Source organism: Colletes gigas, unplaced genomic scaffold, assembly GCF_013123115.1.
Source record: "Colletes gigas isolate AHSC1104 unplaced genomic scaffold, ASM1312311v1 Colletes_gigas_Sc00009, whole genome shotgun sequence".
Lineage (NCBI taxonomy): Eukaryota > Metazoa > Arthropoda > Insecta > Hymenoptera > Colletidae > Colletes > Colletes gigas.
This window is the reverse complement of record NW_025106638.1, coordinates 3,198,499-3,217,038: the sequence shown is the minus strand read 5'-3', so window position 1 is coordinate 3,217,038 and position 18,540 is coordinate 3,198,499. Positions and strand designations below refer to the sequence as shown.

Here is an 18,540-nt window from a genome sequence, read left to right as displayed (position 1 = left end):
ATAAGCGCATTGTATATTACACCGATACTTCTGTTCTGTGTAAAGTAAGAAAAAGGGAAATAAAAGTAGAACGTATCAACATTCTGTTTTAATGTTCCAATTGTAATATTATATTAACAATTTAAAAAATATAACAACCCATAAAACGAATGTTGTTGAACGATTTATAGAAATAAAACTGACTCTTCTTGAATGCGTTGTTAGTACGATTGATCTTTTACAAAAAAGGTGAAAAAAAAAAATCGTTAGAATATGATAAATGGTTCAATGTACGGTCAAGAGAAAGAAAACGAGGACGAGTGTCGCGGATGCGTTCCATACATCTGTAGAAAGAAACCAATAGCAAAGACAAAAAACCAGAAATAACGTGTAAAGAAAGCACTCACAAAATGTCTGCTTTAAAAATTTTCTATATTAACTTCCTTTCGGTTAAATCTCGACATTTTTCTTTATCGCATTATAACGCTATAAATCATCGAAACTCTTCTGGAGAAGCACAGTGTAAGAACATCTGGTGTTATAGACACGTAGTACATCGATACAATACACGAACCTTGGCGCCATCAAACACGAATCGTATTAACAGAAACGGTACGTGCAAGAAAAAGCAAATCAACCAACCATACACACGAAACCTCTTTTATCAAAATTAGAAAAGCACAATTTTGTTGCAAATTTGTTTTTAATGACAATGTAATAAGAAACAGTATAATAATAATAATAGTAATAATAATAATATTAATTTTTATATTTATAAATTGTTGTGTAACACTATCTGACTGATTTATTCAATAAATTTTCTGCTTTCTTTTTCATTCTCATTTCTTACAACCAATTTAATAATAATTATTCAATAATCATTATAATAATATTAATATTTTCCTTAGTTTTTATCTCGGTAATCGGTATCCTCTTCCTTACGCTCATTAATGTCTCGCACCTCAGAAGAATAAAAATATCGTGTTTTTTAAATATTAAGGAGACACCGTTCATCATTTGATCATTATTCATTTGTAATTAACTCCGCTGCGAGTGCTGTCGTTCGGCTTACCTAATAGAAGGAACACGCGCTCTCGAGTTTTATTTCTTTTTTTTTTTTTTTAGTTGCTTGTCTCCTTTAAATCTATATAATCAAATCTATTTGCTTTTTTCTTTATTTCAGGTTATAAATACCCTCCCTCCCCAGTTACCCCAAACCCCAACCCAACTGTCTGTGCATACGATGTATGTGCTTTTCTTTGATGTAGAACATTTTTTTTTTTTTTGCTTCTTGTGTAGATGAGTGTATGTTACAATTAACAGTAGTTTGCGAATAGTTCGTCTTGCCGCCGGTTCCGTTTACTCTTTTTTTTTTTTTTTTTTTTCTCTCGTGCGTACTGTGTTCGGCTTGCGTCTCTTGCGTATTATTCGTCGTTCTCGAAATTGATTAGTAATCCCAATCTGTGGTCACAGTTGAGCAACTTTACTCCACCACTTTCAGCACCTTACCAATTGCGATAGTCTTATCTGAAAATTTCAGGATAGAACCAGTTAGTTCGATTATTACATACGCCTATATTTAGATATCGCAAGTACAACGCTTCGCGTTTTCAAGTATCGCTGGTAAAGCCAGAATTCGCGAGCATACGCGAACTTATAACGCGAAGAAAATCTTAAACAGAAATTGTGTGTGTATATTTACTTTCATCCCTGAGGGTGAAGCGTCCCATTTGTGGAAACAGTTTAAATCTTTCAAGGCATATGACACCCGCGCATTCGATTCTCATTATTGCCACTTGATCTTGCTTGACAAACCTTGGCCTGGTTTTACTCTTGTCACCCGTCTTTTTGTCGACCAAACAAATCAATGCCTTCACTCTAACTTCCTCGGCGGCACAATGAATGTGCATTACAGCACTGTACCCGGCACAAATAATGCTCTTATGCTCCAAAATAACAACTTGCGCGTCGAATACTTTTCCCGTTTTAATCGGATTATTACTGTCGCATAAAACGAATCCGGGACTCACGTCCTCCTCCTCGATGCCTTTTAACTTAATCTTTACGTTCTCTCCTGGACCGACCGATGTTACTTCCTCGTCGTCCGACCATAACTGATCCACGGTCACCGCCGTCTAACGGAGCAAAAACGGGGCATATGAAACATGAATAATTATTACAATAGTTAAAGAAAAGTCTATATCGAAGCCTTACCCTGTTCGGCATAACGAGCAACGACTGTCCCTTTTTTGCTTCTCCTGCTTCGACTTTCCCCATTACCACTGTTCCCATATCCTTATATTTATCAACAATTGGCATGATAAAAGGTCCGTTATTCTTACGATTAAGCGAGGGTAAAGAATCAATGAAAGATATGAACGGTGGACCGGTGTACCATGTACAAAGATGCTCTGGTATTGGATCTTTCAAACCAATGCCAAGTTGACCCGAGACTGGCATGAACGTAAGGTCTTTCGCGGGATTGAATCCTAGTTTGCGAAGGTACGGCAATATTTTGTCCCTGAATAACAGAACGATAATCGTTATGCTCGTTCAACGTCGTCGAGAACGTTACTGTATGTTTGGAACGATTGTTCAATTTGTATGCAAATGTCTTGTATGACGTACCTGCACTCGTTGTACCTTCCTTCGTCCCACTCCACGGTTGGATCATCCATTTTATTTACTAGCACAACCAGATGTTTAACGCCGGCAGTCTTGGCCAGCATAGCGTGTTCTCTTGTTTGACCGCCTCTGTCGAAGCCTGTTTCAAACTCTCCTTTTCGCGCGGAAATGACTAAAACCGCGAGATCGGCTTGAGCCGCTCCGCCGATCATATTGGGTACAAAACTTTTATGACCGGGCGCGTCTAAAATAGTGAAATGCTTTCGTTCTGTTTCAAAATACGCTCTACCGACTTCCACCGTCTTTCCTTTCTCTCGTTCCTCTTGGTTTGTGTCTAGGGCCCAACTCAGATACCACGTTTCTCTACTTCTTTCCTTCGCTTCCCTTTCATATTTTTCTAAGGTTCTTTTATCAACCATCCCCGTCAATGCCATAATTTGACCACCGATCGTTGATTTCCCTGCATCTGTAATATACGTTGCATCATTCCTCGCGTACCTTTTACAACGCGTAACGATGAAATCAGTACAACTTCAACGCCATGCTTGTTAATTGTTTCATTTCTAAGTTACTTATAATTGAAATAATTGCTTACCAACGTGTCCTATAAAAACAACATTAACATGCTCCTTTTTACTCTTAGTGTCTTCCGTTACTTTAACGGACTTTTTTTTAGGTACTTTAACAACCATTTCCTCGTCTTCCTCATTGTCAATCTACAAATAAATAAACAACACTGTTAGATGTTAAATCGCTTATTCAAAATTGGTCCTTAAACTTTCATTTCTAAATTTCAATGATACTTGATAGAAATATTTAAAGATGAAGTCTACTTATTAAAGTTTGCACATACTTCTTCGTTCTCTGAAGGTATGAGAGGATCTCCATCCACCGCCGCTTCTTCCCAGGAATCAGCTGGTTGATGTTCGGGGCTAGTATTTATTTGATCGGTGACGTTTGGAGGTGGAGCCCCTCCTCCAGCAGGTGGTTCCTCCACACGACTGCCCACTGGATCTGGTAGGACCGCTGGAGTGGTATTGCCTACAATGAATACAATTGATATAATATAGAAATTAAATTGTATAAAACAATTTATTTTCAGAATATATTCGAGGTATGTCTCCAAACTGTCTTGCATCATCTCACCTAATCAACTTTCTACTTTCATTATTATTTATACACAACTTCTCCTAATACAGTAAGATATTTTATACTGGAAGATAAGAATACTACGAATAAAAAAAAAAAATGTGTTGCTCCAGTTTGATGTTACTAAACATGTACAGAGTAAATTCTTAATTATTCCTTAATGCGTTGACTGATAATATTTCATTGAAATGTTTACTCGTGTGCTTTTAAATACTGTTAATGTAATTGAGAATGCTATAAAATAACAAAGAGATCATTCAACTATTTGATGCTTCTAATCCACTCTATAAATGGAATAAGTAAGTAGGACATTCTTAGATACGAAAAACTGATACGGGAAGTTAACTTTGTTATCGATACAGTTTCCGTATTAACGAGGTTAAAATTATCTTATGTTATTAATTTAATGACTATGTATGCAATGCGCAACATCGAGTCAATATAAAATATACGCATATTACATTGAAATGCTCTTTTTAGTTTTATTTCCCACCAAAGAAACAACTACCAACGTCGATTCGTAACAAGTACACGAACAAACCGCTAAGTATTCTGATAATTTCTTTGCACCCAGCTTCTTATCGCCAGCTATCTCAGAGACAAAAATCTATGTGAAAAGCATGCGACAAGGGTTAGTCAGAGCAGTTGTTACAGAGTATTGGCAGCGAAAAGAACATCCATGTTACGTTTTTCGTATTGAAAGAACGTAAACTTGTTTGGACAAAGCCGCTGGTAGCACGTTTTTAATTCTGTTTCATGACTAACCATGATGTATTTCAGGGGGCATAGAGGTGGTTACAGTATTCGTCATGACAGCGACATTGCAGGAACTGTCGGCCGCGTTTCTGTTCTGCGGTGAAGAATGAATGCAGAATGAAGGCACGAATTCCGCAGCGTTCACGTTCAAAGTCGAGAATTTGCTCTCGATGGACTTATCCTGCGACGGAGCGATGTCTCCGTTGTCCGCCTGCTGTTCCCACGAATCTGGTGCTACACTGTTCGCCATATTTAACAGAGTTCAGTAGTCGAGCCGGCCTCGTATATTAATCAAACACGGAAATCACGCTACGCTACGTGCAGGATTTCAATTATAACCGCGATTACAATTGGGACGGGGCTTAAAAAAATAATTATTTACGATATCCGCGCACACCGTAACACGCGTATCGGTACCCCGCGTGCGACCCCCGTGGTCTGTTTCGTTGCTCCACTTCGCCGGAACTACAAACATCAAAACACCAACTTTCAACTCGAGAACGTTCCTCTGGTTCGAACGCGCGAACTCGCCGATTCACTCGTCCATTGCAACTGAGAAAGAAATTACGCGCCGCGAATTACGCCGACATAACAAACGACGTTTCAATTCTTTTTTCCCAACCACGATTTTACCGAAATATCTCTAGCCACGACCGGTAATGTTGGTACCGCGAATTCCATTCTTAGCGCAACACCAAGAATTATCGTTGATAACGTGGAAGTTCCGCAAAAAACATATGCTAAATGGCGCTTCGTTTTCACAATATTGCGCCTTACCCTAAAAGATAATGATCTCTTTTCATGTAATCATTCATTATTGTTTCGAACGATACAGTTTCGTTTCACGTATATGTGTAGGCACGCACGTACACGCGTGTATGCGCACGTACACGCAGTAGGCATAAACCACACGCACACACTTCCGATGTAAATAATAATTTACAAACTTGTGATTAAAATACGAACGGTAATACACGCTATATAAATATATAGCTGCGTAGATATTATAATTAATAATATTATTAAAGCACGTATCTTTTACTCCTTTTCTGGGTACTCCTTTATTTAAAAAATCGAATTATTCTACAAGCAATCCTATAACTTAAAACTTAAAACTACCGCTTTATTTTTAGCACGACTGATTCATAGGGATAAAACTTTTTATTTCTTATCAATTTAATCAAATTGTAAGAACGAGGAAATTTGTATATTTTATAATTTAGAATAAAGTATACGTAAATTGTAAAATAATTTAATCTTCTTTTTATGTATTTAACACGGCACAATATACAAAATATACTCGAAAATAGATCTCTCAAATGGAAAATGTATATAACACTTAATGCTTCCTCTTTTTCCGTTTCTTTTTTTTCCCTTCGCTTTTAGTGCTATTGCTCAATGGGTTTTCTTCATCCGCCTTTCGTTTAGTTTCTTTTGTACTTTCTTCTTGCACGGTGATCGAGGATTCTGCTGCATCTGCTAGAGGCACACTAAAGCCTGGAATCTGTTCGAAAATAATTTTATACGCGGTTATATCATAAAATGAAATTGCAAGAAAGTTGTCGTAATTGGAAGTTTCCACAGGAACATTTTCCGGTGCCTAATACTTACGAGTGGTTTGACAAGTTTAAATATTATTTTCTCGTGTTGCACGTTGGATCTGTCCAAACTTATTTGCACTATGACAGGATCAAACGTGCGAAATACAATATCACCGCAAGATTGCGAATGATCTTCGCTATTGTACGTGAACGATACGGGCGACGATGTTTTCTTATCGTTTAAATACAACGTTCCTTCCAAACCATATTTTGGAATCAATATTTGCAGTGCATTCTTCCGTACAAAAAGTATATATCCTTCTTCGTCTTGAATTTTCTCTCTGAAGAATAACTGAAAAGTAAAAAAAAACTACTATTAGCGGAACTGTGACCGAATTGTAAACATATAATATTGTAACGTAACAAATACGAACATGTGTGTTGAGTGCAACCGATGCACGATCAGCATACTGGGCCATTCTGTTCCGATAATTTAGATTTTGACAAATCTCGTGGTTTTTCTTCTTGTCCAATAAATCAGGATAAGTCGCATCGGCTCCTATGCAAACTGCCAGTAAACGATGAACCATCACATCGGCGTATCTACGCGGCAAAATAATAGGCAAAATTCAAATTATGTGAAACGTATACTATCCAAATTAATAAAGAAACAAATTCGTTCGGATAATCGGGGTTCCGATAAACAACGTTCTACCGTATAAGACTTACCTTCGAATAGGCGATGTGAAATGAGTATAAATAGGACAAGCTAGACCATAATGGAAGTATTCGCTTTGCTGGTGCATTCCACTAACGAAATATACAGCCTGCATCATGCAACGCGTGGCCAGTATTCTCAACATAGTGTTGAAATAAGGATTGCCCTCTTTGTGACACTTGTCTAAAGATTCTGCTAATTCTTTGCCGCTATTAACGTTTATAACGAAACCCTGTTAAAAAACTATTAATTATTATCAATGTACGCAAAACGGTTATTGTTCTACGAGTATCTTTTCAATACTTGATTCTTTCCAGCTTTTATAAGAGGCTCGAAATTAGCAGGCGGTGGTTCAGGATGCCTCCTTAACACCGCACATTCTGGAAATTCTTCCATGATCTTTTTAGCGACCGAGATGTTTGCTAACAACATAAATTCTTCGATCATAGAATTGGTGTCTTTTAATTGTTTCGCTTGTACGTCGATGGGGTCGTGCGTCTCGTTGTCAACTTGAAAACGGATTTCCGGAGACGCTAACACCAAGGCGCTACGATCGAAATAAATTTAATTACACATTTAACGTTTCCGGCGACGAAAATTTTACATACCCATTCTCCAGACGTTTCCTCTTCAATATTTTCGCTAAAGCATTAAGATTTCTTAATGACTTTGCAATCGAATCTTGCTGAGCGGGATCATCGATCTTCAGTTGAGCCTCGTCGTAAGTCATAGCCGCTCGAGAACAAATTACAGATTTACAATATCGTGTGTTAATTATATTCGCGTTCTTGTCCATTTCCCATATACAAGAGAACGTTAATCTTTCTTCGTGTCCTCTCAAGGAACAAAGATTCGAACTGAGCAATTCTGCAATCATTATATTCGATGTTATATGATAAAATTGCACATACATCGTGAATCGAAAAATTAGTATCCGTTTCATGGGTACTAAATAATTTTCACCTGGAAGCATTTGAATCCTCGTGTCAACCAAATATACAGTCGTAGCTCGTAAAGCCGCTTCTTTATCTAATGCTGTCCCGGGTCTAATGAAATGTGTCACGTCCGCGATATGTACACCTACTTCGAGATTCCCGTTTGGCAAATCTTTGCAATGAAGAGCATCGTCGATATCTGTACATCCTGGAGGATCGACTGAACATATATCTAAGTGTCTAAAATCCTCTCTACCCGCCAAATCCTGTATCAATTAAACGATTAAGTCATCGTAAATTTAATGGCTGTTTACTTGCTTTTTTATACATACAGTTTCTGTGATGGTCCATGGCATTTTCGGCAGTGAGCTAAGAACAGCGTCGGAGAATCGACTATGCGGAACATCATGCTCCAAAAGTATTACTTCGTTTTCAGTCGCTTTATCGCCTATTTCACCTAACGCGCGTACGAAATGACCTAAAGGATACCTAGAGTTACGGGGCCATGAATCGATGGCGACTATGATTCTTTGTTTACTCAATACCTTATATTGTCTGGTCTCGATTCTTATTTTAGGTATTTTTCGTTCGGTTGGGACAAACAAATGTCTTACATTCTAGTTGAAAAGAAAACAAGGTTATAAGACGCAGAATATATATAATATGTATAGGTCTACATTTAATCTAATTGTGGTAAATTTAAAAATCTTTACCCCTTCGATACTGTTAGGATTTAATATTCCACAATACTGCCTCCAACTTCTTCTAATAATACCAACAACCTTTCCAGTCTGTGTCTTTTGCATTTTGTTCGAAGAAACAAATTTGTCTAACACTTTCTCTGTTTCTAAAACATCATCCGCGTCTGCCTCTTCTTCATCTTGCAAAATAATGTCACTGGGAGATGACCACTGATCCTCTGGTAACAGTTCTATTGCGACTGTGTCACCATCAACTACTCTATTAAGGTTGCTTCGACCTTGAATTAAAATCTACAACAAAATATATATAATAATTGAAGACATATTTAGTCACGATGACGAGTAATGCGGAAGGTAAACAAGCACTAACGGATTTTTCCATTCCATCTGTATTCACGTATCCCTCTAAAAAGTTTTCTCTTGATGCTGCAAATTTTCCTTGGAAAAATTTTCCGTTTTTTATGCCATCGTGTACTTGAGATGGGGTAAGGTGACAAGGAAAATATTCCTTGCCATCGTTTCCTGTACCATAACTTCGTTTACACAATTTATCCATTAAAAAGCCTGAATTTTCCAGCGACATAACATAATCCTCCACTGGAAAACAACAATTGTATATATTAAAATAAAAACTATAAATTTATTTGAGGCTATGAATCAAACAAAAATGAAATTTACTCGAAATAACGGGTATCCCTTCTTGTAATGCCAGTTCTTTGTTCCGTGCATCATCTGTTAATAGGACAGTTGTAATATTACAACCGCTAGAAGTAAAATGCGTGTTGTACCATTTTGTCGCGACTCGAATCGCTCTGTCATTTCGATCGTTCATACTTTCACCAGAATTACGTTCAATGTAAGTATCTCTACATAAAAATAATGAAATATATTACCAAAATACAAAATACAAAATATAAATAGTATTCTGTTAATAAATAACATACTTGTGATGTTCATTAACAAATACATAAAATTTTCTACGTGTGGTATTAATTATCTCTTTCAACTTTTTATACACATTAGAACTTCTGTGTTTTACTTCTTCTAACACTGTTTGTAAGATTATTACATTGGAAATAATATCCTCTTCCAAAATATCAATCTAAAATTACAACATTTCCATGAATTACTAAATTATTGATCAATTAACGGTGAAAATTTGGAGCCAGTCATACTCACTTGATCTAAAACAATGTTAGTATCCAACAGAAGATAATAAGGGTGTGATAATTTTGAGCTTTTGGCACTTGTGTCTTCGTCGTCCAATATAATATTTCGATTTCTGTACAGACATTTATCACAAGCTTTAGAACCGCAGTTAATGTCATCTCGGAGATAGTGTTCTCGGACAGTCTAAATAAACAAAAGGTAAATAAATTTCAGATACTTCTATTTACAGCAATAGCAAGTAATTATTCGTAATGCGTTCGATCTCTTATAAACAATATTATAAGAAAAACTATATTTGCATCGGTTTCACACGTAAGTTAAGCATCGATCGAAGGATGTCACATCTTATTTACGATACCTTAAACACATTCCCTCCTTTGGTTTTTCTAAAGAAAACCTTCGTTGTTAACATTTTGCTTATTCTTATTACATAGACGGATATTCAAATAATAACATGTACACTTTTTCGTGTACGTAAACCGAAAGGTAATTATATTGTCTCTTAAATTCGAACATGTATAAACATATATCAACGAGCGTCACTACACGTGGATTTGGGCCACCATTATTATATGGTACACCATGGTGGCCAACTGTAAAAAACGCAAATAGGTATATTAGAAATTGAGTACAAAATCACTTGTATTATTTGTCCCGGTATTAATAAATTATTTTAAAAGTCAACAGTAGAAATAAGAAATTATAAAAGAATGATTTGCTATAATTTTACAACATATATATATATATTATGTAATATATAAATTAGAATAAATAACAATAAAAAATTACGCATACATGATTGCATTTCTTTATTATGGACAGTATAATTATATTAATTATTAATAAGTAAATATTTATTTAAGAATACAAAAAGTATCATATATACATATATTATTGTGTTAGTGACAATTTCTTTAAGTTTTAGACTTTCACCACATTTTCATAATCATAATATAGTTAACATGTTTATAAGTATTGCATGATTAGAATAATATATACTTATATAAAACAGGACTCATGGAGAGTAGAATTAAGGGTATATTTACATTTAAATTATTAATCAGAAACGATCGCGAAAAATCAGGAATTATTATGAAAAATCACCGTGATTGGGAACAAATGCGATAGAATCACGAGTAATTCACAAGTAGCTATCTCTAGTATACATATATGTAGTTCCATAATTCAGTGACACGCTGCCATAAAATGCTATAGTATGTAGGTATTTTATGCATATGTAGCTATGCACAAATATAGGTTATCCTATAATATATACATGTGTCGCATCTTTAGAGTAATGTAGAGACCAGTGTGGGCAGATCGGTCATAATTGAGTGCATCGAAATCAACAATAGTGACGACAAACTTTCTTAGCGTCTAACGGAGTGGTGGGGATAACAGGCATATATGTATTACCGCACGAGCCACGTGTACGTGAGCTCGACACTTCGCACTATTTCGGGAAAACGAATAAAGAACGCTAGTGTGAGCCTTTCCTTCTTGCTCTTGTAAAAGAGAAACAGCTGAAATGCGACCTCGCGATAATCGGCATATGATTCCAAGTCTCGACTGCCCCAGCATTTTTACTTTCTGACCTATGTAAGATATAAGGAAAGTTCCATAACAAAAAAAAATTTTTTTAAACGTTTTATATAAATCTTAAGAAGGATTAAGATCAAATAAACTTTATCTCTATTTTTTCTATCTGCTGTTACAGCAATAACTCATGCAGGTTGACGACAGTGTTTTGTATATACCGCGGTTCGCTAGGTCGTAGAAACGACAAGGACGTCCGGGTCACGTCCCTAATTACGAATAGTTAGTTACTAGATAGTAAGTAACTAGATTGCGGAAACCGCTCGCAACATAATAAAATATTATAACCATTATGTTCATTCACTAATAATTATTGTATTGAATCACTAAGTATAAATGTAAAGTTTCATTGAAACTCATTCAGCCGTTTAAACGCAATCATGTTAATAGCATACGTATGTACGTGCGTAAATAGGTACAGAAAAAAAAATTTCTTTTTTTTTAATAATCACAATATGATCAGGGGGTTTTAAAACGTGTATTTCATCATATCAAGAAAGAAAGGCTTGCACTAGCGTTCTTTATCGATTTCCCGAAGTCGTGCAAAGTGCCGAGTTCACGTACACGTAGCTCGTGCGGTAGTTTATTATATGCCTGCTATTCCCACCACACCGTTAGGCGCTAAGGAAGTTCGTCGTCACTATTGTCGACATCGATACACTCAATTATGCCAGTTTTGGCCATACTGCGTCGCAGACTGTATTTACGCAAATATTTTGCCTGTTAATCATCACGAATCGATACCTGCAAGAATGTCGGGAAAATTACGAAAAACTAGTCTCCAGTGGGATAGTTCGTCAGAAGAGGATGACGCGTATGAATGCAAATATAATATGAGGTTGAGAGATTCGCTGAGAAACACTCAACAGTCTCAGGTGTCTGAAAGTGAGACTGCCTCAGAACCACGAAAGCGAGGCAGAGGACCTTCTAAGAGGCCTTGCTTAAACAGAAATGCTTTGATGGCTCGAGAAAATAGATTGAAGAAGAAAGCGTACCTCGAAAAGGTAGAAAGCAAGTTATCTTATTATCAACAAGAAAATAAGAAATTGGTCAACTTCATAAGGAAACAGGGTGTTGATATTAAACGGTTGACTGGTGAAGTTGCGTATCTTAGGAGCGTCTTGAACAACAATACTACCATTACTGCATTACTTAAAACTATCAATAATGGCTTTCGTAAAATCAGTACACAAAAAACAAATTCATTCTATCCACATGTTTCTCAGTGCCCACCCAAGTCTGAAATTGAACAGAAATGTAAATGTAACATGATTGCGAAAGAAAATATATTAAATAACCAGAATGGTAACACTTTTGCTACCAGCATTAATTGTGATTCATTGAACGAGCATATTATATTGGAAAGTCAAAGCAGTGAACCATGCACAAATACCAAGAATCAAATTATTTGTAAGGATTTTGATATTGATAACATTTTTTTACTATCCCCAGATTTTGATCATACTTATGCTATTTCAAAAATTTCTATAGCTAATATCAAGGATAACCTAAAAAAAAAGGAAACTGTAAATACAATAACTTCTATTACAAGCCCATTATCAGAAGACAGTTACATGAATGGTACAAAAGAGTTGGATGGTTTACTGCCATTTACCCAAACAGATCTATCCAATATAAAAAAGAATACAGATGCCATTGGTATTGACTTTGATCAATTGTCGTCGTTCAATATGGATATATTTGAAGACCTTCCTAAATGCGAAGAGATGATGGACACAGTGGAAAATTTAAATGATACATCGAATCTTTTCACAGAAGAAGAAATCTCTCAGAGTCTAGATAACACTGGAATTTGCCTTCATGTTAATTCTGACAAAGTATCTTTAGAATTTTGTTCCATTTGTCACATGAATAGTAAAAATTTGGTATCAAATTAAAGGGGGAATCGATCGTGATTGACGTAAGCTCATTAGATAATGAGTCACCCATGGAAGAGGCCAATCCAGCTATTCTGGAAATGTTTCTCAATCAGTGGAGTATAGATAAATAATGAGAACAATGTACTTATTTCAGTTCCTTTTCATAGATATTTTGTGAAATATGAAAAATTGTTTTAGTGATTGGTAGTTGATGTTCTGCATATTTTCAGGTATATCAAGAAGATATATGATAACATCTAGGTGTACCTGTTGTGAAAATGTTATAAAACTATCTTCCTTGTGGAGCGAAAGTTGCGTTACATTAGTATTCATACTATATATAGATTTATATGCATACACACGCACACACACATATATATTTATCTATATACACATGTATCCACATATACATATATGTGTGTGTGCATGCACGCGTGTATATACATACATATATATATATAAATTTTATAAATGACAGACTTATGTGGGTAAAATTTCTAAAGATTACAATTGTTAATTGGTAATGGCATAAAGTATTTTATCACAGGCAATATCATTAATAATTTTCAGTAATAGCATTCAACAATAAGAATCCTTGTTTTAGGACATATTTTTTTATGTTTAGTTGTAATAACTAGAACATGGAAAACTATTGATTATCCGTATGTAATATAAAATTACATTGCTTCTTTTCCTCCGAGACTGTAATACTTTGCTTTTTGCAGGATAACACTGTCTTGGCACTGAAGTTTCCTAGCAGGGATCATACAAAAAGGTGGGGAATATAACTTTGATTAATTATCGTATATGTATACTGTATTCGATTAAATTTGTAACAAATACAATTTTTCTATTTCCTCTAGTCATGGTCTGGCATTCCTGATGCGCTTTGGTTAATAGCGTAATGTATTATTTTGGAACTGTTACAGTTAGTTCTTGTTGGGAAAATATGTGGAATTACGGTCGCTCCTCTTCTTTTATATACTCAATATATATAATAATATATATTGTGAAAAGGTTGAGTATAAATATATCGATATTTCTATGCGAAAGAATGTAGAGATGATATTTTGTAACTGCTACTGTGAATATCTTTTTTAAATAATTTCAATTTCAGCTACATCCCACGGATATTATTGCCAATGCGGAACATTGCATCCACTGATCGAGTTTTGTGGTAATTGAGATTAAAATCAGAATAAAGTAGTATATGTAATATTTTTTCATCGAACACTAGTCAAAAGCGCTCTTGCAATGCCAGAGTTTTTATTTCATTCAGTTGTGTAGAAATTTTTCATTATCGAAAATTGTTCAAACGTTGTACAATATTTATACAGTATCTGGGGGAAAAGAAGTGTATTCATTTCATCATAATGTTACGATATTTTCTCGTTTTAATATGTACACTATTTTTATATATTTTTATTACAAATAAATTGTTTTTTTATGTAATGAAACAGACGAACATAAAGTTATATGTCAGATATGATTATGTTTCTTATATTGTAACTAAGGTCATTTTGTACAAATATAGAATTATTTTATGCAGACTGGTTAAAGTCTTAAGTTATTTTATATAATAATTTCTTACTTATTAGTAATAAATAATGTACCGATGCGAACTTCTTGTATCATTTAAAGATGAAATACATATGTATAGATATTTTCTTAAAAGAATATATTAAAGATTTTATTGCTCCTATATGAAGAAAATGTGGAAAAATGTATCTTTTATATACTCTTTTAAAAATAAAAAATCAATTTAATTTGAGCTTTAATTATAAAATTACATATTAAGGTATTTCTGAAAATTAAAATAAATATCTACATAATTTACAATAAAATATAAATAAGACTGAAGAATTTCTAAACGTAATGTTACTTTTTAATTAACGCAATTTTAATGATCATTACTTTCTGTAATTTTACAGATTATTCAGTAGGAAACTATTTAACTTTGTACAAAGAAGTCTTGATCACAAACATACTTATTACTTTTCTAACAGAGGCTCATGATATAAAGATTCACTCAAATTCCAAGGCGACTAAAAACATCTGGTTTCTTTATAGGTGTTACCATTGTAACTCTATTAAAAGTTACTTGTTTAGCACTATTTGTTTTTACTATTCCCAAACGTGCTTTTGCTGGTATAGAAGTCAATCGTTCTGAAGCTGAAGAAAACAATAAGTGAAAAATTGAAAGAAAACAGAAAATTGGCATGTAATTTATTATTAAATTAAACAATGTACCTAATTTTCCTGATGTGACACTAGGTTTTGTTATTCTAGCATTGCTTGAAGGAGTATTGAAGGAAATCTTTTTAGTTTTTACTATTTGTGTAACATTACTTGACATAATTTTTCTACTTGCTTCTTGATCTGCCCGCATTGTGCCCACACTTTTTGGTATTACTTTGTTTGTTGTAATGATCGACGTTCTTGTAGTAGGACTTGTAGTCTTTAATATGCCTGTATTACTTGATCCATTTTTCAATATACCTACTTGTACAATACTATCTTTCTTGGCATCTTTATCTCCAAGCCGATTGAAAACGCTTACGGATCTTTTAAAAACATCTTTTCCTAGTCCAGTAATATTAAAAGTAGGTGATGTTTCAGCTAAATTTGTTGTACTAGTTACAGAACTGTCACCTAGCCTATCAAACACAGTTCGTTTCTGTTCCGCGGATTTTTTAAGGATCTGTTGACTTCTAGATGTTGATCCTTTTGGAAGTATTACCATGTAGCCCACTTTGTCGTTTGTATTGTCTAATGATTTTATTTTTTTAACCGTTCCATTCCACTTGTCTTCGTTATTACTATCAGACTCATCTTCATCTTCCAATTTTCTTTTAAGAATGGCATGTTTCTTTTGATTAGCAAGGTCTGCAATTACTTCGCTAGATGTTGATATTGGTTTCTTAACAGCAACAGCTTTCTTCACAGAACTTGCTGGGACTTTGACAATCTTTTTTGTAATTACTGTATCAGGTTTAATCTTTGAGGCTACCGTTTTAGGAGGTGTTTTAGTTATTAGTTTTTTAACTTCTGGTTTAGGCGATCCAAAAGAATCTTCTGTATCGACAAGGAATCTTTCACACGTTGTATCTTCAACTACTTTTTTTGCGTACCTTAAAATAGCGATCATATCTCCCATTAGAGTTATTCCCATTTCTTTAAGACTAGGCTTATCTAAATCTGGCAACATGTCTGGCTTGATACGGTTATTAGAAAATACAACAGCATGTTTAGTAGCTACATCTTGAGGGAATCCAGCACCTTTAAAAAATTTCACCCAATATGCTGCAAGAAAAGAGAAAAGACTGAAATAGAAGACAATGTTGGTACAAAATCAAAAGATTGATTGAAGAAAACTTTGTCTACCTGATAACGACGATGCCATTTTACCGGTTAGGTTATTTGTATTATTATACTTGGTAACACCACACGACTGATTTTTCTTTGATAAATATCAATTCTTCGAAGAAAATTTAACAATACCTACTGTTTTACACATTTCACACAGCTTATTGTACCTTACACTTATTGCTTACAGATTATTGTACCTTGCACTTGAAGAAATTATTTTTGAGAGTGGATACGCGATGTAGTTTTAAGTACATCAATTTTGAGAAATATTTCACTTCGCCTCTCAGAAAAATATCACAGAATATAATTAAAAAATGATAATAAACATTGGCATTGCATCCCTTATGATTTCAGATCTATTCATGTCCATTCCCATATATATCTATATGTATACAAACGTAAATACATAAGTGAAATTAGAATGATCAGACGAAACTATACAAAATGATCATATATAGCGACATCATAGGCAAACATGTGTACTAATGTATCATTAACACTTTTTTATAGTAGTTTTTTACTTGCAAGTAAATTAAGAAGTGCTTTCAAATTTTAATATTTTCATAAACAGTGAAAAAATAGTTTCTTGTTTTATATTGCGATCATGACAAAAATACGACTGAAACGACAATAATACTCACGATTTATAAAACAATGTTTATTCGTTACAGTCGATCGTATAAAACGAACCAATTAAGTTTCATTTAGCTCCTATATTTAAAAATTAATTGTTACAAAATGTCATGCATATTAAATGTATCGTATTATTAAGAAAATGTGTTATCGGTAAAATTTCAGATTCTACAAAATTCATTTCGTATATAATAGATGCATGTTTGGCTAGTTAAATAATGTATTACATTGTGATAAAATTTATTACTATAAAAATGATTCTTGTATCGTAATACCCTCGTCTTGAATCAAGGATAAAGATACATTTTTTATTTATTGGAAATGAAGAAAATCGTAATTTCCATTTAATCGATTGTTGCCGCTCTAGGTAGAAAATGTTCATGGCTGAATGTCCGTGAAGCCTTAGAGGAATGGAGTTATCCTCGTTGTTTTGGGAATTTCGCGCGGATTACCGTACTATTTTTATCGTGTGTGGGTGAATCAGGTGTCTTAGTCGCGTTCGATACTATTTTCGATATCTTCGTATTCTTCGAGCTGCCTACTGGGCGGGATTCGCGCGCTAAAAAGAAGAACGGAGGTTAGTTTCGGCAGATGTGCTTGGGTATGTATAGTGATGGGCTGTTCGAATCTTACCTTTGCAATGGTTCGAAGTTTTTAAGTCTATGACGATTCGAATCGTTTCGAGGATGATTCGAAGCTTAGAACTCTTGAAATCTCTTAATAAGTCTTAAATGTCTCGAATGTTTTGAGTCTGTAAGGTTTCGATAGATTTGGGAGAGTTAAGAATTTCAACAATCGGTTCAATCATAGCGAGTAAAAGTAAAATCTTTCAAAATATTTATATATTTCTCAGTAATAGGACATTTCGAAATTGAGGTAGTTCAAAATTATAATACATTGCTGCTAGTCTGTTGCAATGTTTATTACTTGTAAATTATGTTTGTGTACAAACATACAATAACTTTTTTTCAACAAACAAAAACACAGTTTAAAAAAGTGTATCAAATTCTATTTTCATGCCTAAGAAAATTGTAGTAGAATGTGGTTTAAAAGTGTCAGTAAAGACAATAAAAAGAGTGATTCAGCGGATGAAACATCTCTACAGAAGAAAATTTGCTATTAAATCTCCTTTAACTGCAGTGTACAAACAATCATCAAAAGAAAAAGTGATGGAAAATACTTATTATGAATGAAAAAGTAATGAACTTCGATGGGTCTGATAAATGAAAGTACTACTTCCATGATCTTTGAAAAGAAGAGAAAATTTTAAGTTGTCGTTAGAGAGATTGAGGTTTTGTAATGTTATAGGCAAATGTTGTATACAATAGTAGAGCAGAAATCAAATTTGCCAAATTCAAAACCATGGTAATAGAATAGTCGAAGTACCGAAGGTGTCTTATAATTTTGTCCACCGGTATTTTAGATACTGTTTAATAGTTTGTTCGAGCTAGTTCCGATTGATCCACCGCGTTCGCGTGTTGTTTACAT

The 18,540-nt window shown here is 34.3% G+C and overlaps 4 protein-coding genes across 5 annotated transcripts; 1 reads left to right on the top strand and 3 right to left on the bottom strand.

Annotated features, from left to right (window-relative positions):
• Positions 1 to 76: 76 nt before the first annotated feature.
• Positions 77 to 5,164, bottom strand: LOC122397527 (eukaryotic peptide chain release factor GTP-binding subunit ERF3A). The gene is made up of 7 exons (XM_043396751.1): positions 4,519 to 5,164; positions 3,458 to 3,645; positions 3,200 to 3,320; positions 2,608 to 3,070; positions 2,194 to 2,500; positions 1,682 to 2,114; positions 77 to 1,506 (listed from the first exon to the last, which is right to left on the bottom strand). Exons 1-7 carry the CDS (start codon positions 4,757 to 4,759, stop codon positions 1,463 to 1,465), a joined length of 1,797 nt encoding a protein of 598 aa, XP_043252686.1. The 5' UTR covers positions 4,760 to 5,164; the 3' UTR covers positions 77 to 1,462.
• A 454-nt stretch (positions 5,165 to 5,618) lies between these two features.
• Positions 5,619 to 10,104, bottom strand: LOC122397134 (exosome complex exonuclease RRP44). The gene is made up of 14 exons (XM_043396047.1): positions 9,933 to 10,104; positions 9,584 to 9,757; positions 9,349 to 9,506; positions 9,083 to 9,270; positions 8,775 to 9,001; positions 8,417 to 8,695; positions 8,036 to 8,320; positions 7,732 to 7,969; positions 7,377 to 7,635; positions 7,072 to 7,315; positions 6,780 to 7,000; positions 6,485 to 6,653; positions 6,121 to 6,402; positions 5,619 to 6,013 (listed from the first exon to the last, which is right to left on the bottom strand). The coding sequence occupies exons 1-14, from the start codon at positions 9,984 to 9,986 to the stop codon at positions 5,849 to 5,851; spliced, it is 2,943 nt and encodes a 980-aa protein (XP_043251982.1). The 5' UTR covers positions 9,987 to 10,104; the 3' UTR covers positions 5,619 to 5,848.
• A 1,409-nt stretch (positions 10,105 to 11,513) lies between these two features.
• LOC122397195 lies at positions 11,514 to 14,600 on the top strand. Of its 2 annotated transcripts, XM_043396181.1 has the most exons (5): positions 11,520 to 12,580; positions 12,662 to 13,191; positions 13,281 to 13,825; positions 13,914 to 14,067; positions 14,168 to 14,600. In XM_043396181.1, exons 1-2 carry the CDS (start codon positions 11,761 to 11,763, stop codon positions 13,066 to 13,068), a joined length of 1,227 nt encoding a protein of 408 aa, XP_043252116.1. In that variant the 5' UTR covers positions 11,520 to 11,760; the 3' UTR covers positions 13,069 to 13,191; positions 13,281 to 13,825; positions 13,914 to 14,067; positions 14,168 to 14,600. The 2 variants fall into 2 exon arrangements, with proteins under 2 accessions (XP_043252115.1, XP_043252116.1); XM_043396180.1 differs by having other exon boundaries at positions 11,514 to 13,191.
• A 373-nt stretch (positions 14,601 to 14,973) lies between these two features.
• On the bottom strand, positions 14,974 to 16,748 carry LOC122397307 (uncharacterized protein C19orf47 homolog). Its single transcript, XM_043396418.1, has 3 exons — positions 16,435 to 16,748; positions 15,301 to 16,353; positions 14,974 to 15,222 (listed from the first exon to the last, which is right to left on the bottom strand). Exons 1-3 carry the CDS (start codon positions 16,451 to 16,453, stop codon positions 15,080 to 15,082), a joined length of 1,215 nt encoding a protein of 404 aa, XP_043252353.1. The 5' UTR covers positions 16,454 to 16,748; the 3' UTR covers positions 14,974 to 15,079.
• Between the last annotated feature and the right edge of the window lie 1,792 nt (positions 16,749 to 18,540).